At 33.2% G+C, this 23,230-nt stretch overlaps 1 protein-coding gene across 1 annotated transcript in view; it reads right to left on the reverse strand.

Annotated features, from left to right (window-relative positions):
* Window positions 1-21,413, reverse strand: part of LOC106111921 — a 68,455-nt gene extending 47,042 nt beyond the window's left edge. Inside the window, exon 1 of the mRNA XM_013294125.1 lies at window positions 21,194-21,413. Coding sequence (XP_013149579.1) covers window positions 21,194-21,283 — 90 coding nt within the window. The 5' untranslated portion in view covers window positions 21,284-21,413. The remainder of the gene's footprint in view (window positions 1-21,193) is intronic.
* Between the last annotated feature and the right edge of the window lie 1,817 nt (window positions 21,414-23,230).

Consider the following 23,230-nt stretch of genomic DNA (forward strand, 5'->3'; position numbering starts at 1 on the left):
CACATTACCTAGATGTTACCATTCGGGAATTTTCCCGGTTTTTTTCCCTATTTTTTCCCACGTTAGGGTTTTTTTCGGGTAAAATCCCATCTCTAGTAGTATTACACGTTATCATGACTCAAACTTCTAGATCAAATATTGAATAATGAAAAAGAAACAAACATCAAACCGGTAAATCTTAAACATAAAATGATAGAAACATTATTAATAATTGTAATATCGCAAACACAACGCTATTATTGTTATTTATATTCGTATAAACTCGATTCAGTCCAGAGATGAAAAAACGTTGTGTCGATTTCACTTTCGCTTCTGATTCGATCTATGCGTGAGCGGGAGCGGGTTTAAAACCCTTTTTCTCTAAGCGACTAGCTGTGCGACTGACAGAAAAATCCGAACACTATTGCTGTTTCTAACAGAACAGTACATAGTTGCATTTGTGTTGTGGGCTAGTCGCGTTAATGGAAATGTGTCTTACATCTCTCCGGGTCTGGAAGCTGCCACAAAACACAGATTAGAGTTCGTTCACACAGGATTTTATTCCTCTGCATCGGTATCGATGCTATCGGTGCACAGCTCTTACTCATTTGTTGTTGTAATTGTAAAAGGGATGGCGGATGAGATAAGTGGGTCGATGACATTTGGCTCCGGCCGGCGATTACTACGATTATGCACTTTGTGCGTTGAACTTTACTACGAGCTTTGATATGAGCCAGCTTTGTTCCTGCACTGCGACGCTCGCACGCATTACTTCCATTGGACAAGTGACGCACGATTAAATTTAAAAGTATTCAATTTGTAATCAACTAGCTGTTGCTAGTGACTTCGCTCACGAGAAATTTAAAAATAATAAAAAATATAGCCTATAATACTCACAGATAAATTACTTTACTGACGGTGAAAGAATTTTTAAAATCGGCCCAGCAATTCTTTAGTTATTTCAATGCATATAAAATACAAAAAAAAAAACTTTTCTCCTTATATCATTAGTAAAGATATAGACAAATAGTTAAAATGCAACTAATAAATAAAAGTTCAAGACAAAGATAGAATTTGAACGTCATTATGAAAACTTTAAAATTTAAAAACAATCAATTGCCACAAATTGTATTTAAGATATCTATTGTTACTAATATTTAATGAAATGGTTCTACCATTCGGGTATATTACTTGAAAACAGAAAAATCTGCTTACTTAATTGCCATATTGCTTTAACGCGAGTAAGGTTAGGTTATCTGTGCTCAGGTCAAGACTACATTTTTTATTATCTTGACTATAACATTGATTGATCTAGTCAATAAAATCTTTAGAATAAATAAAAGCGAATCTACCTTTTTAAAAATCGAACGGCATAAATGTATTTTTAAATTTCCTCGATTGGATTATTGGAGTTAGCAATCGTAATTAATTATTTTATTGTATGCATATTAATATGGATCGTGGTCAAGCGCTAGCTTAAAAAACTTTAAAAAAAAAATTTCTAATGTAAGTAAGATCAAAGATTTTTGGCTTGATCAGTTCTAAGATGTAGAATAAATATACCCATAAGAGCAATTATTAAAATGTTGCTATTATTTTATTATACTTTTTGAAAATTTAAAATAACAAGCTGTGAAAATGTGTGTGTGTGATGTAGAGTTTGAAGTTATGTTACCAATTAAAAAGATATTTCCCACCTTGTTTTCAAACATCATTCATTAGAAAACTAGTTTCTTAAAGTTGCTAAACAGTTTCATTTCCTTTTCTCAAAAAGTAGCTGTCAAATCAAAACGACATACATTCTTACAAAAAGTGTGCTATTTTAAGTAATAAGGAAGTTTTTTCTTCGAAAAATTCATTTGTAATTTTAGCAACAAGTCTCAATTCTGTCTTTTTTAGTCCATAAGTTCATGGGAATTTAAACCTTGTTATATTTTAGAAAAGCTTAAATTTGAATGTAATTAACCCGTGTATGACAATTCCCATGCAAGGGTGATAGCAGTGGAATCTATCTGAGCGATACAAACCAATATTACCACTATCGCATCCGCTGCGCCGCCGCGATAGCTGGACAATCGGTCGACGATGCCGAGTAATCTATTGTTCTAAGGCTTGTACCACACTTACGTTGTTTGTAACGAAATAGAAGGCTAAACCGTACTAGCTTCTATACTTTAAACTGCAGTTAGGGTCTGCTAACTTTAAAAAGTTATAAGAATTCGGATTTAATATTTTAGTTGCAAAGGTAAAATTCGGTGCTCATTATATTTGTTAAACCAATATTTATATCCTTCCTATCTAACATCCACAATAGTTTTAATATTATTATTTTACAGTAAACATATAAATCATATGCTTATTGATATGTAGAGGTTACTATCATGTTTATACATGTCTGTGGTCAATCTCCATTGTGATATCAGCCTTACCCGAAAATAGAAGAATTTGTATTCGATAGTGTACTATTACGCGTGCGACTATTTGCCCAGTAGCGGGCCCTCGGCAGTCAACAGTCCCTATATAATTAATACTTCATTCATTGTTTCACGTATTCAAATAAAAGTAGTTTTAAATAACAAACTTTAGGTACTCAAAGCAAGAACAACCGGATCATATACTACAGAATATATGCATTTGGTAACTTTGAACTGTTCGGGGTTTGATTAGAATCAAAACGTGGAACTAGTGATCAGTTAATTAAAAAAAAATCAACAAAAAAACAAGTAAATTTCAATTATATCTTACAAACCCAAGAAGATTACGTTGTCAACTGACTCTTCTAGCGGTTAGACAATTAAAGATTCCAATGGATCGGACAAAAAAATGCAAAACACCTAATAACTTCTCGTATAGTTAAGGCATTTAAGCAATGCTTTTAGAAATAAAATAATTGCACACACAACACACAAAACATCTAAAAACTAATCATAAAGTTAAAGCATTTCAAGAACTGCGTTTTACTCAAATTAGTATGTACAGAGCTAGCGGTGATTGTAGGCCGGGGGACCGGGGTTACAGTGTCAATTAGTGGCGCGAGTCGCCTAAGCCATAGCTGACATTCGCGCCTCTAAAACATACATTAATCAGTCGCACAGATTCTAAATATAGGCACTTATGCTATCCGTGATCCCATGATGTCAGAGTATACGACTTATTAAGGGCGACCGTTGAAAGGATTTCCGATCCAACGATCCAACGAGACAATAGACATTATTAGAGCTTTTTACAACAGTAACCTTGTGATTTACCGACAAATGCAAAATATTTACATAAAATAATCCTTTTCTATACAGTTATTAAATTTTAAAGTATAATAAATCCTACAGTGTAGTAGTAATAGAAAAAAAAGGAAAATTCGCATTTTTAGTAAGATAATATAGTATCTAGAATATACATAAATTAAATGACTTTTTTTAGTGTTAGACCAAAGAAAACACTAGTATATCATGATGTAAATATTTATAACATGTTAATTTATTTCATAATAATTTGTCATCCAAGATAATGTTGAACAATCAAATGGTCAGATTTTGTAAATTGCTTACAATTTTTGATTATTTTGGAATAAAACAAATTCAAATTTAAATAATGATCTAGTTCAATCACTCAATATAATGCATCGGAATAATTGATTTTTAGCGACTGTTGTTTTGTAATATTCAAAACTAATGGGAGCTCGGTGATAGCTGAGAGAATGTCTTTACAAGTAGTATGTAGTTACACATTCCTTTACGTCGCAGGATCCCGTGAATCGATTATAACAAGCCACCATAAAGTTTGATTATAACTGTGTCCCAAAATCCCTTTGTAAGTTTAGAAAATACTGGATAATTGGTACCAGCTGGTTTATGAAGAACATCTTATAGCTTTAAGTAATAACTCAATTAAATATAGCTATACACACTTTGAGGTGATGGACGTGAATTATTCAACGAATTATCACATCTGAGGTACGCACATTGAACATAAAAGAAAATCAAATCGTAAAAAAGAAAATTGTATTTATTGATACAATACTTATATTACTTTTTTAAAGTAACGATGTAAAAATCAAACCTGCTGATCATACTGGTACATACTATGATCTTATTTTAATAGCTGAAAAATCTTTATAAAATAAAAGTAGCTTTTACAGCAAATGATTGATTTACAACCCAATATAATGTAAAGTCGTGCGTCATACAGGTTACGAGTTTTATTACTTTTTTAACATGTTTAAACAATTTCTGATATCAACACTTTCGTCTGTTAATTCCTAAGATGCTTAATCACGGTCCCATTTCATAGTTTAATAGCATCCCAGTTTATTATCGTCATCAATCACTTTAGTAATCAGTCAATCCCACAAAACGGTTTAAAGTATACTCGAGCAATTAAATCTTGCTATTTCTCAATCGAATGTTAGCTAATGATGAAATTTTATTAGTTACTAGCTGTTCCTGTGCGGCTTTATCCACATGAAATGATGAAAATTATATTTCATTGTTTACATTTGTCAAATTATCAATTGCAAATGTCAAAATGCCAATTACCTAACTATGGCAAGTTTGCTTTCTTGATGTTGGCAGCAACTTATGGTCTCTTTCCCACATTAGGGTTTTTATCCAAAATATTTACCCCCTAAGTTTAATGTCGTAAAAATATATAACCTAAAACGCGTCACGTTTGTAGGGCTTTCTATTAAAAAAATAATTATTCAAAAACATGCTGCAATTGCTGACATCTTAAGCAACAAATAAGTGTGTGTTTACGCTTTATTATAATAGTATAGATTTGGCAGAACGGTTAATGTAAAATATCTTTTATCCAAAATAGGGATTACAATTGATCAGAAGTTGTTTTTTTGTTTTTAAACGTTTAAATTTTATTGTCCACCCGGCGTTAAGCCATGCGTGTCGCCGGGAGCACGGGTATGCGAGCACAGGGCTGGACTAAAGCCCGAATTAAATAAATTACAATAAAATAAGTTACCTAGTTTTATGTAGATATAATACTAGTTTTTTCTTTCTTGAAACACCCTGTATAATAAATAAATTTTACGTCACTGTTTAATCAGATAAAAAGTAAACGCAGCTATTAACGGGTATCCATAGTTTAATAATTTACACAAATAAAAACGCATTTTATTGATATTTTTTTTTCTTGTTTTATAATATATTTTGGTTTGGATGATTCTTAGTAGCCCTCTTATTTTTAATAAGGTTGTATCATAAAGATTAAATCAGTGATAAAAAAAAATATAAACATAGGCGCGAAAATTGTACACAGCTGCTCTAGGCGACGCTACGGCACGATTCAAATTAAATTAGTATACTTTAGCACTGGTTTTACATTAATTCTCCGTTTATCTCTAACCGTATTTAAATATATATAGCTAATTAATTTTTATCTATAAAAAATACAGATCAGGACAGCTAATGCCACGACAAATTCAAAATCAAAAATTTTATTGAGGAAATTAAAAAAATATATCAAATGCTTGTGTGCCGGTTTCGTGCGTGTTACGGTGGCGTTAACGGGTATAATGAACCTGTATTAGATTTTAATGTAAATATTTTAAAAATATGCAATATAAAATTTTAGAAAAGCAACTTTTTATCAGCGATAATACTTTTTCAAAAATGCTAATGGATTTTGTATTTTATGAAATTCTTATTTTGATTTTAGAGCTTATCAAATTTCTACAACATAGATTATAATCGCGTCGGTTAATACTGCATATATATGTTAATTTACTACTTAAAACATAAAATATACTACCAATAGTATAACGACCTCGTAGGCAATCGATTTTTGAAAATGCATTAAGACAATCCATAGTAGAAAAGTAATTCAAAGATCATAAATTGTACGTTAAAAGAAAATAAATTCGGAAATAAAATGACACAGTCCGTCCCCTTGCATAAAATTTACGCACACGAGGACATTTTGCGTAAACAAAGCGACGGCAGTGTGGGGGTGCGTGCTCAAAACACGCACCTACATGTGGGTAGTTAATGATAGTACGCTTCCGCCGCGTCACACCTGAGAGCCCCTAACCGCCATCGGGTTACAGATACCTAACCCCACCCCTCACCCTTAATTTAATAAACGCACTTCATATTAAACCTAGTATTAATCTCATATTTCTCGTATCACAATTAATATTCCAATTCAGACAAATTAACTAAAACCCAGTAGCAGGAGTGTTTGATAAAATCGCATAACCAAAAACAATAGATAAGATAAAATAAGCAAAAAAATTGTTTATTGGTCTTAAATTGGCTGTGATTTGGCGTTCGGTGTATGAAAACTACATTATATGCAAAATTTAATTAAGTCAATATACGATTTTATCTGTTATGTGACAGTTTACGTAACTCCGAATTAAGTATCGTTTCTATTCAAAATTTTTTGAGATACCATAATTTTGAATATAAAAATAATCTGGTAGCGAGTTAGATGTTCAAATTTCTGATTGATATCAGTTAAGTTTGATACTTTGATACTATATACGTATGTCATATAATAAAAGCTTTTATCTTGTGTGTGTCAAATTCTGTGAAACAATAAAGCATTAAAACTTTAAAAAATAGTTTTGTTATTAATTCTCCTACTTATATATCTTATGTAAAAAAGCACCTTTTTAGTTTAAATTTAAAAGATATATGATTTAAAAGTTCAGTTCAAAAGTTAAGCTCTATTCATAAAATGTTTTTTTCATCGATTTAAATCTATATATATTAAAATCTGTCCTTGAATTTTATTTTTTAATAATCCACGTTTTTATAATTAAGCCAGCGATAAAATTAAGTACCCATAATAGATTTACACATAATTTACCAGTAGGTAGACACATCTTCCAAAAATAACGACTTCGTATCCGTCACATAGAGAAAAATATATATTGGTATGTAAATTAGGTAACATTTTAATCTGACACTCTCGGAGTTGTTTATTCAGAGAGTAACCTTAGTGATGCTTTGTTAGTTAGTAGATACGTAAGTTACTGCTTATGTAAGTATTGACTATGTACGTCTTACTAAGTGTTAGTTACACTAATAATATGAAAAATCATTAATTTCATGAGGATCACATTAATTAAAAAAATGACAAAACATCTTCAATTAAGTGTTTGACAAATTAATGCGAAATTTGACTACCTCTCCAATTTTAATCTCCAAGTGTTAAAACTGTTCTATAGTCTATTTTAATGACGTCACTACTCTGGGCATAAAATATTTACAATTTCTTAAAAAGTACTACTACTAAATTTATTGACAATGACTACTATCATAAAGGATTGGTTAAATCATTAAATTATACAAATGTCAACTAATAAAGATTAAAATAGTCCGTGCCGTCCATAGAGCTATAAATGTCAAGATCCGGCCTTTATCGGACTTAAATCAACGAATAATCTTTGTAAGCGAAATACACACATCATCTAATTATCATATCATCATTATTATTATCATATCGACTTATAATAATTACTTTTTACACTTTAACATTACAAAAATATTTTTATGTCCATTAAAAAAACAATTGTATACAAATTCACGTAAGGATCAATTAATCCTAATTTATTTCACTTAGATGAAGTTTGAGATAACTTTCTAAAAGAACCCTTCCCTTCCCAAGCTTTGAGTACCTTAAGCTTCTTTATAAAGAACTTTGACAAACAAAGCACTTAAAATGCGTAGCGGTCTAAGAATTTAAAAGACCATATCAAGCTTTAAAGCTATTCAGATTTAACGATTTGCGTCATTTTATAAGATAACATCTAAAGCGGATATCTTATTATAGATTTGGATAAAACACATCCGTACGTAAACTATTTAAAAAAAAAACTAGCCGTTCCTTTTATCTTAATGTATTATATTAAACACAAGGAGGAAAAATAAATAATTGTCAATTAAATAAATACTATTTATACTACCTTTTTTTACGTCTTTCTCGAAAAACGAGCGAAATTAAAAAAAAAAACTGGTATTATTACAGATTAATATAAATCAGTATAAATGTATCTTTGTAATGGCAAAATAGTTTTTATAACTTGTCCAGTAGATTTTGTGTTTATTCGTTACGTACAAAAATAAAAATCTATTTTTGTAATATTACAGATTTGTAAAAACTTATGAAAGTAAAAGTCGTGAAAACAAAACCATAAAATTACACAAAACGATTTACATCCCCCTATTTGTAGACTTATCCATCTTACATTGTTTTTCATACGTTAGTATGCAAACACATTGGAAACAATTTCCTTATTAATTACTCAGATAATTTGCATACACCATTGCCATCCCATACTGGGAGGACTATTATTGTAATTGAGTAATTTTTTTATCATGGTACAGCGTTGCGGCGGTTAGCGCAACCGATGCCAATCGTCGACCCATCCGCTGATAGATCGATAAACGAGTGCGTGCGACGGCGCCGCGAAATACTGCTTATAAATTAGTACTTTAATAACAAAGATCCCATCTCTTTAAACTCCTGACCCTTTCAATTTTCAATGACGAATGAAAGAAAAGTGAGTGCTGTATATTTAGCGACTTTTTTACTGCACTGTTAAAAACTAATAATCAATTCACTAAAAATCATTTAATTTTTTGTTAATTCCACTCAAAACAGATTGACTCTTTTACCTTTTCGTAATTCACAGGATTGTTAGTTTAATAACAGTTGGACACGACTTTCGGGAACCTAGCCTAAGTGATTATTGCCTCCTACTGAGGGCCTATCATGAATGTTTGAGTGACAATTGCGAGAATGCATTCGTAACGTTATCGACAATTTGTATCAGGTTTGTTCGTGTACTTTACGACTGCACAAATCTAAAAACTTTGTTGATGACGTTACAAAAACGTTCTCATAAATATTCGTGATAAGCCCTCTGTTTTCAAAAGAGCTTCCATCGTTACACGTCTGACAAGTATCGCTAAGATGGTCGGTCGATACGGCCGCCGTTGTATTAATTACTTAATTTCGATGCGTGCACAGCCGTGTACGATTTCTAACGCAATACGGTAATTACCTGTACGATTCTTTTTATTCGCATCACTAATATTTTTGAAGCTTATCGCTCAACGTGTTCATAGATCGTAACGTTATTTACACGTTCGCATGAAACTACGTTAACGCCATCGAGCGAATAGAGATGGCTCCTACGACAACGTTGAACATCGATGTTAAGGTAAAATTTCTAGAAATTAAAACGAAATCATTAAACACATACTTTTTACGTCTATTAATTGTACTCTATTTCACGCAGCTTTGAACAATGAGCTTTTTTATTTACAAATACGATACAGACATGTTTGTTTGTCTTTTCATTTTTAAAATGGTTTTATACGAATTTTTAATGCCTATTACATTATGTATTAAATTGCTGTCATGCTACAGTTTTAAAGTCCGCAAGGGCTTTGCACCTTTCCCGTAAACGGGGACAAAAAAAGTAAAACGGCAGCACTTGCGCACAAACGTCAGTAGCGTATAAATATTTATTTGCATATTCATGTGTTTAACAATGGATTACTAGTATCTACTTCACCACATTAACGTGCCGAAGTTTGCATGTGTTTGTGCGTATGTGACGTAGTATGTGTGTGCGTTTCCGTCATTTCCCTGCGCGGGAGTCGCTGCCTTCGTTCACGCGTTTCGCATCACTCGCCCCCACCCTCACAATAACTCGTTCGTACACAATTTACATACAACTCGATATGCAATCGTCGTAGCCTTTTTTTTATTATCGCGTATTCAAACGATAATCTAACGCTTCACCTTACAATGCGAATGAACTCGAGTACTGTTAGAAATGTACGATTCTACCTATTTTTTATTAGGAAAAACTTGATGAAGTGTATAAAAATGCATAGAATGCAAAGCAAAGAGTTGACCGAAGTAAAACCGTAGACGATAACACAACAATGTTATTGTGAGAACTACATAAGTTTTATGAACAAATTTGCAAGTAAAATATTACTTGAATTTCATATTGTAAACTAGGCTCTTCAAATATTACAATAACCAAATCATAATAAATAAGTGTAAGCGGTCACTTCTTATAAAAGAAAATGCAAAAACCCAGCCTCGTGTCAGAATTTAAATAAATCGAAATTAGTAAATGAATAATTCGAACTCTACATAAAGTTACACCAAAATTCGCTTAAGTCGATCAGTTAAAGTACAGTAACAGAAATGCAAGTTTGTAAGCTTAATGCTACTCATCCGTTGAATGTAAATTAGATTTGTTTATTTGATTCCACGTAAAGCGTAAATACTAGGCAATGTATTTCAAGAAGTCAAAGTCATAGACTGCGTAACTGGACTAGTCAACGGATAATCGAATTTATCCGCCTCGTCACGGACTCGGCCGCTATGTGGACGCATTCGATACGCATGCAGTAGTTTAAAATCTATAATAATACAAGTTAATTCTACGAAATTGAGTGCAGCAAGGGACGCACACATGCGCAGGGCGTGTCGCCATGCACGAATGCGCTCTCCCCATTGTTTATCCCACGATTAAAACCAATTCAAATACTAACTCGCACTCCAAAATTAAGCTCAAGTGGTGCTACAGGACCCTTTGTTTTAGGCACAATACAAGCACTTGGTCGACGCAGCGAAAGCAACGGACCTGGGACATTTTAACTGCATCGGTTATTAAAGTAAAGTTTAGTAAAAAGAAACGCAATAATATGAAAATAAACCATCGTTATTTTAAACGTCCAAAGCAAGTTTAGATTAAAAGGAAACCGTAAAAAACCAGTAAGTATTCCTTTTACGCTTTTATATTACAAGCTATATAGTTTGTCTAAAGTCCGCAGCGTTTGTTGTTGCGTAGAGTTCGCTTAGCATGGATTAAATAGTAGGGTGATGAAGCTGTTTTGTATGAGCTCTTCAGGCTGCGCCGGCGCAGACGACAGCTGACGCGGGCCGCTGTGAGAGCCGCGGATTTTTTAGTAATTAACAGGCCCATTGTTCTTTTATTAGTGTCGTGTATGGGGACTGCTATCTCGCTAAATTTCTCCTTTCATATTTTTTCGTCATTCGTTTCTCAACTTAGATTTTTATAGAGATAAAAGCTTCGCGGTTTAAAATGCCTTAGGCAATACATTAATCTATTTACATATTTGATTTATTATCTTTTTTTAGTAAAACTCTTATGCGGCCCCCTTGAACCATATGTAAATACTTTTTAAAAGTTTTTAAATTAAATATTAAAATGCAAATCGTTTATTTTCGGATGATAAATATTTGTCTTGTCATTATGCATATAAGTGATTTGCAGTTTTATTTCTGGAAATCTAAAACCAAAATCTTATTACGTAAAAATTAACACCTCTTATTATGACAGATTTTATATAACTTGACACTTAAGAATTCAATTTAAAAGAAAACTTTAAACTTCTGGTATGAAGCTAAGTAATACAGCTTTATTTTAAGAGCACGCAAAAAGCGAGTTTATGATCATAGCCGGCAAACAATATTTACGCATGCTTTATCGTCAATCAATAATTAATATCTGGAGGCTGGATGGCTGAGACGCTCCCGAATTTCGCCGGGAATGATGAGGAGATCGCGTTCGCGTAATCGGCCCGGCAAAAAATAAAAATGAAGCAAATACGAAATACTCCATTACCGAGATCAAGAAATACATGGAGTCGACTTACGACTAAAACTTATTTTTTTATTATTTCATTCTGAACGACAGTATTTTACTATTTCTAGGAAAATAAATTAATAAACCTGCGAAGTTTTGTAACATTGTATCTTGTATCTTGCAAATCTCGCTCGATGGTCAAAACAAAACGAAAATATGTCCGTTAAAAATCCTTTCATTGTAATTAAAATATTCATCTCACTATTCTAAGAGTAGAAATTTATTTTCTTGTTTATCGTCCACGCTAAAAGAACTGATAAGAAATGTAACAGCTTTCGGGTTTTTTCCACTTCGAATTCAAAATGTAAATTTTATTCACAAAAATGGCGTGTGTACAAAATGCTACCAAAAAAAAAACGTCTGTTTATAAATTATTTATTAATTCTCTCTATCTGTGCTTTATTTTACATAATTTAATACAAAGACAAGATTATACTTATTAGTACCAATATTACGTGTTTTTAAGCAAAACTATGTCTTATCTTAGAAATCTAGCGTAGATATGTGTTTCATTATTAATCTATAAAATATATTTGCATTCGTTTAGACTCTTAGCAATGTTATGAAATTAGCATTTATTATACAACTTGAAATAATAACATGAGAAATGGAAAGAATTACATTTCGTTTACTGAAGAGTTGTAATCGAGATTCTTAATATAGGTTTAAACTGCACACACACTGGCACAAATTGTTATTCCATAAATTTTCTTTAAAAAAAAATATAGGGAACACTATGTGTGCAATGCAAGAATCAAGACATTCAAAAGCCAAAGTTACATTAAAAGATTTGGAAAAAAATATTTCTATACTCCATGGATTCGCTGTTCTTGTTGTATCGCATTGCGTATGCAGGGCGCGGTTGATGCCGCCACGTCAGCTATTTGGTCCTGACCAGGGGCTAAGCCATTCAAGGCTAAGGCGCGGGGCCAGTTTTTGGCCGAGCCCGACCTGATCCACCGCATGGACACCTCGGCACCTCCGGCCTCGATATCACCTCGCTATCACACTTACGACCAAATATATTCGGGAATAATAAAAAAATACTAATTTTCAACTACTTACTTTGCAATATTTATTACGAAGAAATCTAAATTAAATCTTCTATGTTAATAAACAGCGTGAGTACTCACAGATATGATAATTTTGTTAATATTATTTATACATGATATAAATATTTATTGTATATTGTAAATTAATGGATTTTTATTTTTCAAATTAAGTGTCAAATTACACGGACCAAAATACATACGTAATCAAGATCACTAGTTTTTTTAACATAAGTTAACATTTCTTACGAAAAAAACACATACTGTATATATCTTTTTCTTTACCTTCGAAAATATCGTATTGAACATGAATAACACGCAAATTTTCTAGTCGCTAACAATGTTGTCTTAAGATTTAATTAACCAAGGTTTATGCAGTTTGCTCTAAGCATTAGGGTGGGGCTGTACCTACTTAGCTTGTTCATTATTTATTGCACTCAGGTGCGAAGATTAGGCTACCACAAATCTTAAGATATACATTTACTATCGTATCGAAGTCCCCTCTTAATACCAAAATTAAAAGCTATATAAATTGTTTACGACAAAAAGGGTACAACACTTTTCTATATTACATTTAACAGCACAGCAACGCCCTTGCTAAAAAAAAACTAGAATCAAGCACGACTATCAATTTGTTCATTCACGATAGCATTTGATTAAAATATTGCGAAAACTTAATGTAGTCCGCGCGGTGAACAATGTTGACACAAAAAAGTATGTCGTAGGAAATTAGATACATCAATTTCAACGATGAAAGACTCGCAAATAAGCGTTGTAATGAACGAAAAAAAAACACCACAATGAAAGATAAATAACTTTTAAGTCACGTTGAAACTTAATAAGAATTGATTTCGTTAGGATTAAGTAATGAAAAAGGTACATTACAAGTGGAAATGATTGTGAAATGGTTGGAGATCGAGAAAGTTAAATTAAAATTTGAATGTGCCCTGGAAGCGGGAAGCGGCTACGTTCCCGCCAATAATTGCGCGGCCGGCGCGGCGCGCGCACAGATTATCGCGAGTGCGTTCGATAACGCATGCTCACGAATGCGTTATTAAATTTATTCCTTTTTTCGCCAGAATCTGCATAATGAGGGGGGCAAAAAGCAGGTAATCGCTAGATTGCGCGACGCCTCGGAGAAAGGCGAGCATTTTGTGTACGTACATTTGGATTTTCAAGAATCGATGCATATTTAATGCTGTTCACTTTTACTCTAGAAAGAGACAAGCAAGAGTATAACATATTTTTAGTGTTCAGCACTACTCCGTCAATAAAAGATGTCATCTTTTAATACTATTAATAGCTACCCATTTCAGTTAATGATAGACATTACAATTTATTTTTTTTTACGTAAGGTCGTTTTAATATACCATAGAAATACTGCTTACACTAAAAAGTAAAAGTAGACACTTTCATACTTCAAATAAAAAACAGTAAAACTTTAAAACAACAATACACATATATCCTTAACCAAGAAGCATTCAGACTAAAGTAATATGAATCCTTATTTAATGACATTTCAAGGAACTGCCCAAAAAATGGCATACTAAGTAAGTTTCGATCCTGGTCCGTGTTAACTGAACACCCAGATCGTCCTGCCCACCCGCGATCTCGCAAAAAGCGCGCGAATGCGGTCTCGTACTCGCAGCAGCTCCTTATCTTGAACCGCGCAGTAAAAACACCACACGGGTATACTGCACCGGCGATATCGCAACGCCGAGTTCAAGTTTCGATAAATCGAATTATATATAGACAATGGCACTGCAAATTGCGGACCAAATCTCATCACTGGTACGACACCTACGGTAGAAATCTTTCAAACCTAATTTATTCCGGGCAATTTTTTTAAGTAGCTCTTCGTGAGAAATTTGGTTTGTAACAGGATCGGGGGTGATGTAAAAAAAGCTGCGCGCGTGTCGTCGGTCGTCCGGCAAGTAGCCAGTAAATTATGGTTAGTTTTTGGTCGCGTCCGCGCAATGCGGCCTCGCGGCTTTTCGACCGTCGCCGGCCCCGCGCCCCGCTCGAGACCCCGCGCGCCCCGCGCCCGGTCACAGACCCCGACACACCGTCAATCTCCACTACTTATCCGTCCGCTCCGATACCTTAAATTAATCATTTTTCTTCCAAAAACGAGACGCAATAAAGATCCTATCTTCCCAGGCCGGGAGCAGTTCCAGCCGGCAGGTTGCTGCCTTAGCAGCGCGAGGATTGACAAAGGCAATATCGCAAGCTATATTTATTGAAGCATGCATTGTCAGGCTATAAACTGGTTCATTGTGCCGCCAAAATTAATCTTAGGGGTTTAGCTGCGTCACAAAGGCGGCATGCCGGCGCGTACGCCGGCTATTACAGACACCATTTTATAATTACGTTTTTAAATAGTTTTTTCGATCGGGCTACACATTAAAACGTCAATGTAAATAACTTGTTAGCCGCAATCTCATTTCTCAGCGATTGGATATTACAATAGTGTACGTGATTTGAGAAAGGTAACGGTGTCGCCGCTTTATCCGCGAGATGGAGCCCATTACGACGGCGGCGCGTGCTGGCCGCGGATCGCGCGTTGGCCACCGGCCACCGGCCACTGCTACCGGCCAGTGGCCACTCGCTCGCCCCCGGCCACAACACAAAAACTCACTCCCCGACGACAAGAATTAACCTCACCGTGCACACCGACTCGATTAATTGTACCTCTTTACGTTTCACATCTTTTTTACGTATCGCAAATTGAAGTTGGCGAAAAAGTCGCCTATGTCGCATCGGTTGCGAGATGAAAAACGCAGCTAATATCACCGAGTTAATCAACGTTCGAACAATAAAAGCAAGAGCGTACGTCATTCCGAGCCGAAACACAAAAAACAGGATGATGCTCGAAATCCCAGAAAAAAATGATCCACGTCAGTTAAGGTTCGATTATAACATCACAAAGAAAACAGTCGCGTGGCGAGTAATAAGGTTTGAATCCAATCACCTCGGCGGCGGCAGCAGCGGCCAGCGCAAATTGAACCATGGAATATTTCACTAGCCACGCCCCGGACGTGTGTAATTGCACGGATTTATCAATCCACTTTACGGCTCCAAACAGTTTTTGTGGCGGGCACAGTGGACGCGGCACGCGCCACTTTCTATCTACCTATCTGAAGATGTAATTTGGGTATAATGCTTTTTTGTACTGATTTCTGCGCTTTATAAGATGACGAAGTCCATATACGATAACGGTATCTGTGTTTCTACTTTGTTGTCGTGATGAAAGTGTTAATATAGAGTACATCCAAACCTAATTGAATATATTGAAGCCTTAATATTTTTAACTTAGAGACTAATGGAAACTTAATTCCTGCATAAATAAACAACTCTATCATGTACCAAGTTACAAAAGTTGCTTTGAACATCTGTGTCTTATAGATATACTCCACTCAAAGTATATTTATATTCAATGATGACTGGATTCTTACATTTCTGGTTAAAGGAAAAGTAAACATTCTTATTATTTTACCGTAAAAACTTCTGAAAACTGGAACATTTCTTTAAGTTCGATAGGTTTTCAAATTTATTATTATTCCATTAGAATCTTTTGCATTTTCTTGCCGTTTGAAACGAAAATATTATCATTAGCATTCACTTAAGCCGGTTTACTAACACTAATAAATATTGCCTAATTTTATTAGATATCCGATAGATCGATATTCAAAGCAGCATAAAAAAGCGATAAAAATCACCTAAATTCTTAAAACAAAAAGTAAATCGATGACTGCTATAATTTTCCAAATGTCATCACTGAGTGCTGCTGGCCCACATTCTTTACACGTGCCACAAATATTTAGAAGGCTGATGTTGACTACAGAAGGAATGCTATGCTATACAGGAAAAGAGCGAGATACACATATACTATAGATTAGAGACAAAGCGAGATAGTGTCTCACAGTCTCATCTCACGTCAGTTCCGAGGTGCTGCATGTACTTATTGCCTAACTTCAGACAGGTAAATATTTGTGGCGACTATTGTATTACGATTTCGTATTGCATAGTATAACGCGCAGTGTTTTCCGTTCCGGCCGGCAGCCGCACCGCGCATATCAGTAAAAGGTAATACAAAGTTATCGCGGGAAACAATAATCCGAGATAATGGATTAGCTCACAGCCGTATATTTATAAACACCGCTATCGATATCGATAGTATTAGTGGACGTCAAAATCGAATTATTCTTGATCGATTATCGTCGTTATTCCTTCATTGTTATTAGGCTGAGTGTCAAAGTTTTCTTGCTTGTAATTTTAGAAAACCTCAAAAGCTCAAAGCATCTAATGTTGAAAAAAATATTAACATTTTTCCTTTTTTGGTAAATACGAAGAAACTTTTATTATTCTTGTAATTAATTCTTGTGATATGGAATCAAGGCATTGTAGTGGGCCTATGTCCTGCAGTGGGCAGGCAACGGTTATTGTTGATGATGATGGAGTCAATGATTGGAAACGAATTACTGATAACATCTTTATACATACAGGGATTGTTACAAAATATTGCTAAATGGAATGATTCAGAACTCATACGAAAGCTACAGCATTTAAAAATTTATATAACATATAGATTTTAAAACTGCATAACTACAAACGAGTGAAAATTAAATTGAGATGTTTTTAGATGTTTATTTCAAAACTAGAGTTACATTTTATTAAATCGTAAACAGATAACAAATGTAAGGGTTTTCCATAATTTGTTTTATAGTTTAAACATTAATTTAAAGGACGTAGATGTCGAGATTGCAGTTAGTTGAAGATAAACCCATATTTACCTACTGTTTATCTGTCGCCAGTTATTATATCTTGGCCTATTCAAATTGATTGTGATTTGAAAGACATAAGTATTTATTGTTCTATTTAACATACTGACATGTATCAAGATAAGTAGCGCTGTGGAAATTCACTGAGAGATTCTAAACACGCAGCTTGTCCACACATTCTTTACTATTATATTAGGGATACAACACTAATGATAACCTTCCCTCATCAGATTTCCTGGTAAAACCTAAATTACATGAAATTATTTTAAATTATTGATTACGCAACCCAATTACAACATGTTTAAAAAGTGCTCTTTCATGTAATGTAGGTTTTATCAGGAAATCTGACGAGGGAAGAAAAAACGCTTTATATTTGAATATGTAATTGATTAAACACTTTATATTACGACAGAATTAACTTGTTATCCAAATTATTAATTGCCAAAGTTTTGAACGGAGGCTCACCTGAATTGTTTCTGGATAATTCATAAGTTAAAGAAGAAATGTAGAAGCAAGATGTTCACCGGAACCAATAAAATTTCTATAAAAATTAGGAAACCCCTAATTTTAATATTTTTGTAATACAGATAAAATAGATTTCGTAATATCTTCTCTATTGAAACAACATGCATATAAACAATGCTAGGATTTCAGATTTTTTTTTATATAATTGTAACATATTGACTTAAAATGTGCAAAATTGTAGTGGAAATTCCAATTTTATTAATGTTAGTTACATAGTTTAAAATACAATCAATAATATAACCACGTAAAATTTCATAAGAAGCATGATTGAAGGGGGTTTCTAAGCGCCTGTGGTTTTTCTGAACCGAACCTCGATTGGGCATTGCGACATTGCTCCAAAGAAACTTGCAATCGATTCGATTCATTCAATTTACATCTACAATTAGTTTATTTTTACAATCATTGTGATTAAGTTAACAAATATAGGTAACTTACTTTTGTAGTTACAATTACGACGGAGTTCAACTAAAACTAAATTTGTTTTTTTCAACAAGAAGCGTCTATAAGTAAATCCATGAACCATAATCAAACCTATGCTAGTAGAGTGCCTATAGTAAACCGTTATCTCTACCCATCTGGCTGTGGTGACTAACCTAACTTTTCTTCCTTATTGACACTCAGAACCTTTAGCATAATTTACAATAAAAGATTAAGATTGTTCCATTGTTTCAAAACGATGGAATTCCAATTCCAAATTTAACCACTGAGCTACAAATTGTACTTAAAAAAAATAAAAAAAAGTTTAAGATATATCGTAATCAAACGCGTTATAAAATATCGGCATCCCCGTACAGATAACGCAGATCATTCTATTTAGATTGCAGATCAGTTTTCGCACCTCATTATGTTTTTTATTCCATTTTGTTTGAACACCGGACCTTAATACCAATTATGGCGTTGAATGCACTAATTTCGATTTAATGACAGTGATTAAGAAACGACTATATTAGCCATGGTTTAATGCTATTTGAAACCATTAATAAGACACGTTCCGCTCTCTTAAATACTTCAATGGAATTTCATAATAATTAATATTAGATTTGCATTCCGCATTACTAAATGTCATATTTCGTAATACTAATATTACCGGAAATCTAAACTGCACTCATCATTAATTTCAGTAACATTTGACTAATAATAACTCTAATTTATATAGCGTTTGTTTTATAACATCTTATTTTTACATTTACACAACATTGAATAATACTTATTTATTAGATTTTATCGCTTAGCATGTTTATCACTGTTTCTATCATATTTTAGACCACTACCACATTGAACAAGATTACTTATTTTAAACTAGCTTTCGCCCGCCTCCCCGTCCGCATGGAGTTTAAAAACAAAATCGAGTAGCCTATGTGTTCTCCCAGATTATCCTCTACGTCAATGCCAAATTTCATCGAAATCCGTTCAGCAGTTTAAGCTACAAACTTTAAAAAATACCCATCCATCCATTTAAACGTTTGCTTTTATAATATTAGTAAGATAATCTAATTTCATAAACATTGCTCATGCAACTTATGAAAAACATCAATTTCATGCCGTGGGTGTTAAGTACATTGTTGAAAACTCAATACTGTCCTCTTATTTATAACGTAACGAAGTAAAATCCATTAAAAAACCTACATTCAATTAAAGTTATCAATTATCTTTTAATGTTTTTAAATTTGACATAAGTTTAAACCAGTCAATCAGTTCTGAAACATATTATTATGACGGTACATTTCTAATACCCTAATTACTTCAGGTTTATGTTTAAAATTATTTAAGCATATTAAAATTTTAAAGTCAACTTTAAAAAAATCAATACAAATAATACAGATCTAGAATTCTCCCCGATGTATCTATTTTTAAAATTATGACACATTCTAAATGTGTTTGTTTAAAAATATACCGAAATATTGACCTCGAAAACCTGTCATAAATATTCAATGTTTCTATTTTATTGAACATCAGAAATCAAAAATAACAAATATGTACATTAACTGCATTGACATTTGAAAATAACAAATAATATAATGAAGAAAAATTAAAAGCTACTTCATTTCCGATAACAAATCTTTTATATGGATACATGAAAACATCGCCACCGTAATTTGTATTAAAATTTCAAGGTTAAATAAAGCTATAAAATTTTATATCATAAAGCACGCTGGACAAATTGGTTTCCGTTTGTAACAATACTTTATTTTTTTACATGAAATACTTGAATTTGTAAATCACAATTAGCGGTTGACAAAGAATTACATAAAATTAGTTAATTGTTTTGTATAATAGACATTCCAAACCAATTAATCTCTGCATTACTATAAAACTAACTACTTTTGTTGAAATGTTTCTAGGTGCAAATATTATGCGGAATATAATAACGGTATCTTTGAAAAAATCACATCTTAATTCCTTCTTATTAATACTAGAAATATAAAAATTAAGAAGGATGGATATTAGTTACTCTAATACGGTTCAACGGATCTTTGCTAAAATGTCATAAAGATTTAGGACATATTTGTTAGAACACACAGGCTAATAAGGTTTTTAGTTATTTCATAATAAACTTTTAAAACAATAAAACAGATTTATATATCCAAACAACTTTAAACTTGTAGCATATTATTCAGTTAAGATTATAGTTGGAGGATATGTTATAAGTTTGCATAAATTCAAATATTTCACATTTTACATTGTTTCCTCTAAATGTAACTTATCATGTAAGTTAATTATTTGTAACAAAGTTAGACCTTTAAAATTACGTAAATTAGTAGACATTTTATGTATAAAGCTTTCAGTCTGATTGTAAACGATATTGAATTGCGTCGTATCGATGTGTCCTTGCTGAAATATCACTAACTATTGTTAGTATTGAAATTATTTTTATGCAAGTATACGTGTCATTATTTTTATGCAAATCAACGTTATCAAGATGAACTTGGCCGCTTATTGTCTAGGTGAACCAATTAGGCGTGTATTGTCTTACAAAATCACAAGGATCCTGACAGAATTAATTCGTGCAGTTTATGCGCAGTTTGTTTTCAGAACTTCTGTCATTTAAAAAAATGTAGTTCAAAAATAAATTAACGTTTATTCATTTGTTATGAACAATTATTAAAATACAATTTTAGTTTCACATAATTATGATTTACTTTTTGTTTTTATTACTTTATTCAAACAAGAGCGGTAAAAAATATAAGTAAATGTAAAAAACTAACCTGCGATAAGTCACTCGGGGCCTCAGATTTGACAGTATTGGCAGCTGCCCATGCCTCGGCGAATGTCTCCATAGCACTCTGAAAGTCCATTTTTGTTACAGATTCACGACGACATCGGCATAACGAAATTTCACTGAAACATGCGCCCGGTGCGGGCGATACAACAACCGCAGACACGTTCGCTTCGGCCGGCCGGCGGCGCGGTACTGACTCCGCTCGGCCCCGCCCAGCGAACCGCCCGCGTCGAGAAAAACCGATACCGGCCGAGCCTTACCGTTTCAGCGCTTTTCTTTTTTAAGCCGCTATTTTAACGAGTTTCGGTGGTTTTTTTTTTCGTTTCATCCAAAGCCCGGCCCACGGTGGTGGTTGGGCGGCCTTTAGATTTATTTACACTTGTAATTCGCAGTGCTCTATGCAGTATGCGAATGCTTAATTTGTTGTACGGATGATGGATGCGAGGCGTTATCTTGTTATACGATTACGCGCCGTATTGAGCGCTACGTAATTCGACGTCACTCGGCTTCATTTACACTCGTATCTTCTAGTGAGACTAACAGACTTACTGTTATATCCCTTTGTACTGACATGTAGAGCACGGTTTACAAACTAATTAACGGGATTACTCAAAGAACTAGATTTATAGGTCTATAGATTTTACTTTTAATTGAACATTAGCGTGGGCGTAATTTCGCCTTATTTAAAAAAAAAGGCTATCAAATCAGCTAATTGCAATAGAGTGGCAAATGGGCGAGGCGTAGAGTACCCGCTGAGGAGGCATTTTTATTCATTAAATAAATCACAGCAGCTTCCCGACTGCTCCGGGATATAGGAAAAAAATTGTCACGGCTTCCTATAATTTTGTACGTGGCCGTTTAAGCGATGTTACCGCCTCGCCTTCCGCTTCTTTCTAATTTTTCATAATTTTCAGAAGCTTTGTGTTTGCTGCGTAATTACTAATAACGACACAGTTTAATATGACAAGTCGCTTAATAAAGTTTTTACAGATATTATCATTTTTTTATTTGATTTTTTAATACGTTAAGTAACCATATTACTTATAAGCTTTTTTAATGACTGACATTAAATCTGAAAATTCAAAGCAACAGACTTAAAAATTAAATAACCAGAAATTTTCCATATTTGCGCATTCGTGAATTCGTTCCGTAGTCTTTTATAATCACACACAGACTGTTTTCTTTACATACAAATACAGCAATTTAATCAGGTTATGTAAGAGATAGTTAATATCAACGAGACGGAGATATGCCATCTGTCACGGTACAGATGTTGAGACAAGTTTATTTATTAACTAGCTTTCGCCCGTGACTACGACCAAGCGTAATTTTAAAAAATGCAAGTAGCCTATGTGTTATTCAAGACTATCATCTACATATATGCTACGTTTCAACGAAATCCGTTCAACCTTTAAGGCTACAAACTCTAACAAACATCCATCCATCAAAACTTTCGCATTTATAATATTAGTATGATTTAATCTTAACGCTTATTTGTATTGCAACATCGTTACAGTATAAGAAAACCTTTTTATATCAAAAGTTTAATTATTTGAAGAATCGAGTGAGTTAGTAGTTTATTTTGTGTAAGTTAAAAATGTGAAAAATTCCAGAACATTCCTTTTGGTTTCTAATAAAATTTATGATTTTTTTTTAAACTTTTATAACCCGCCTTTTAAATTTTGATCGGCAATGTTCAATAAATTGTTATAATGTTTAGATTTAAAGTATTAAAACTTTGCTACTAACAAATGCTAGGAGTTAAAAACTAAGGAACTTGCAGTTTTTAAGTAAAAAGACATTTAATTTTAATAAATTTCTTATTTATCCCAGATTCTATTATTATGTTCCTACATATAATAAACGTTTATTAATAAATCTCATCTTAACAAACTGCATAAATATATTTAAGTAAACATTATAGAATGTTGAAATTTCAAAAATAACGACTCAAAATACATCTCGAAACACAATAACTTTTACAACACCCGTCATGTTTCCCTGAAGATTATCAAAATATAAT

This window comes from Papilio polytes, unplaced genomic scaffold, assembly GCF_000836215.1.
Source record: "Papilio polytes unplaced genomic scaffold, Ppol_1.0 DF824146.1, whole genome shotgun sequence".
Taxonomy (NCBI): Eukaryota; Metazoa; Arthropoda; class Insecta; order Lepidoptera; family Papilionidae; genus Papilio; species Papilio polytes.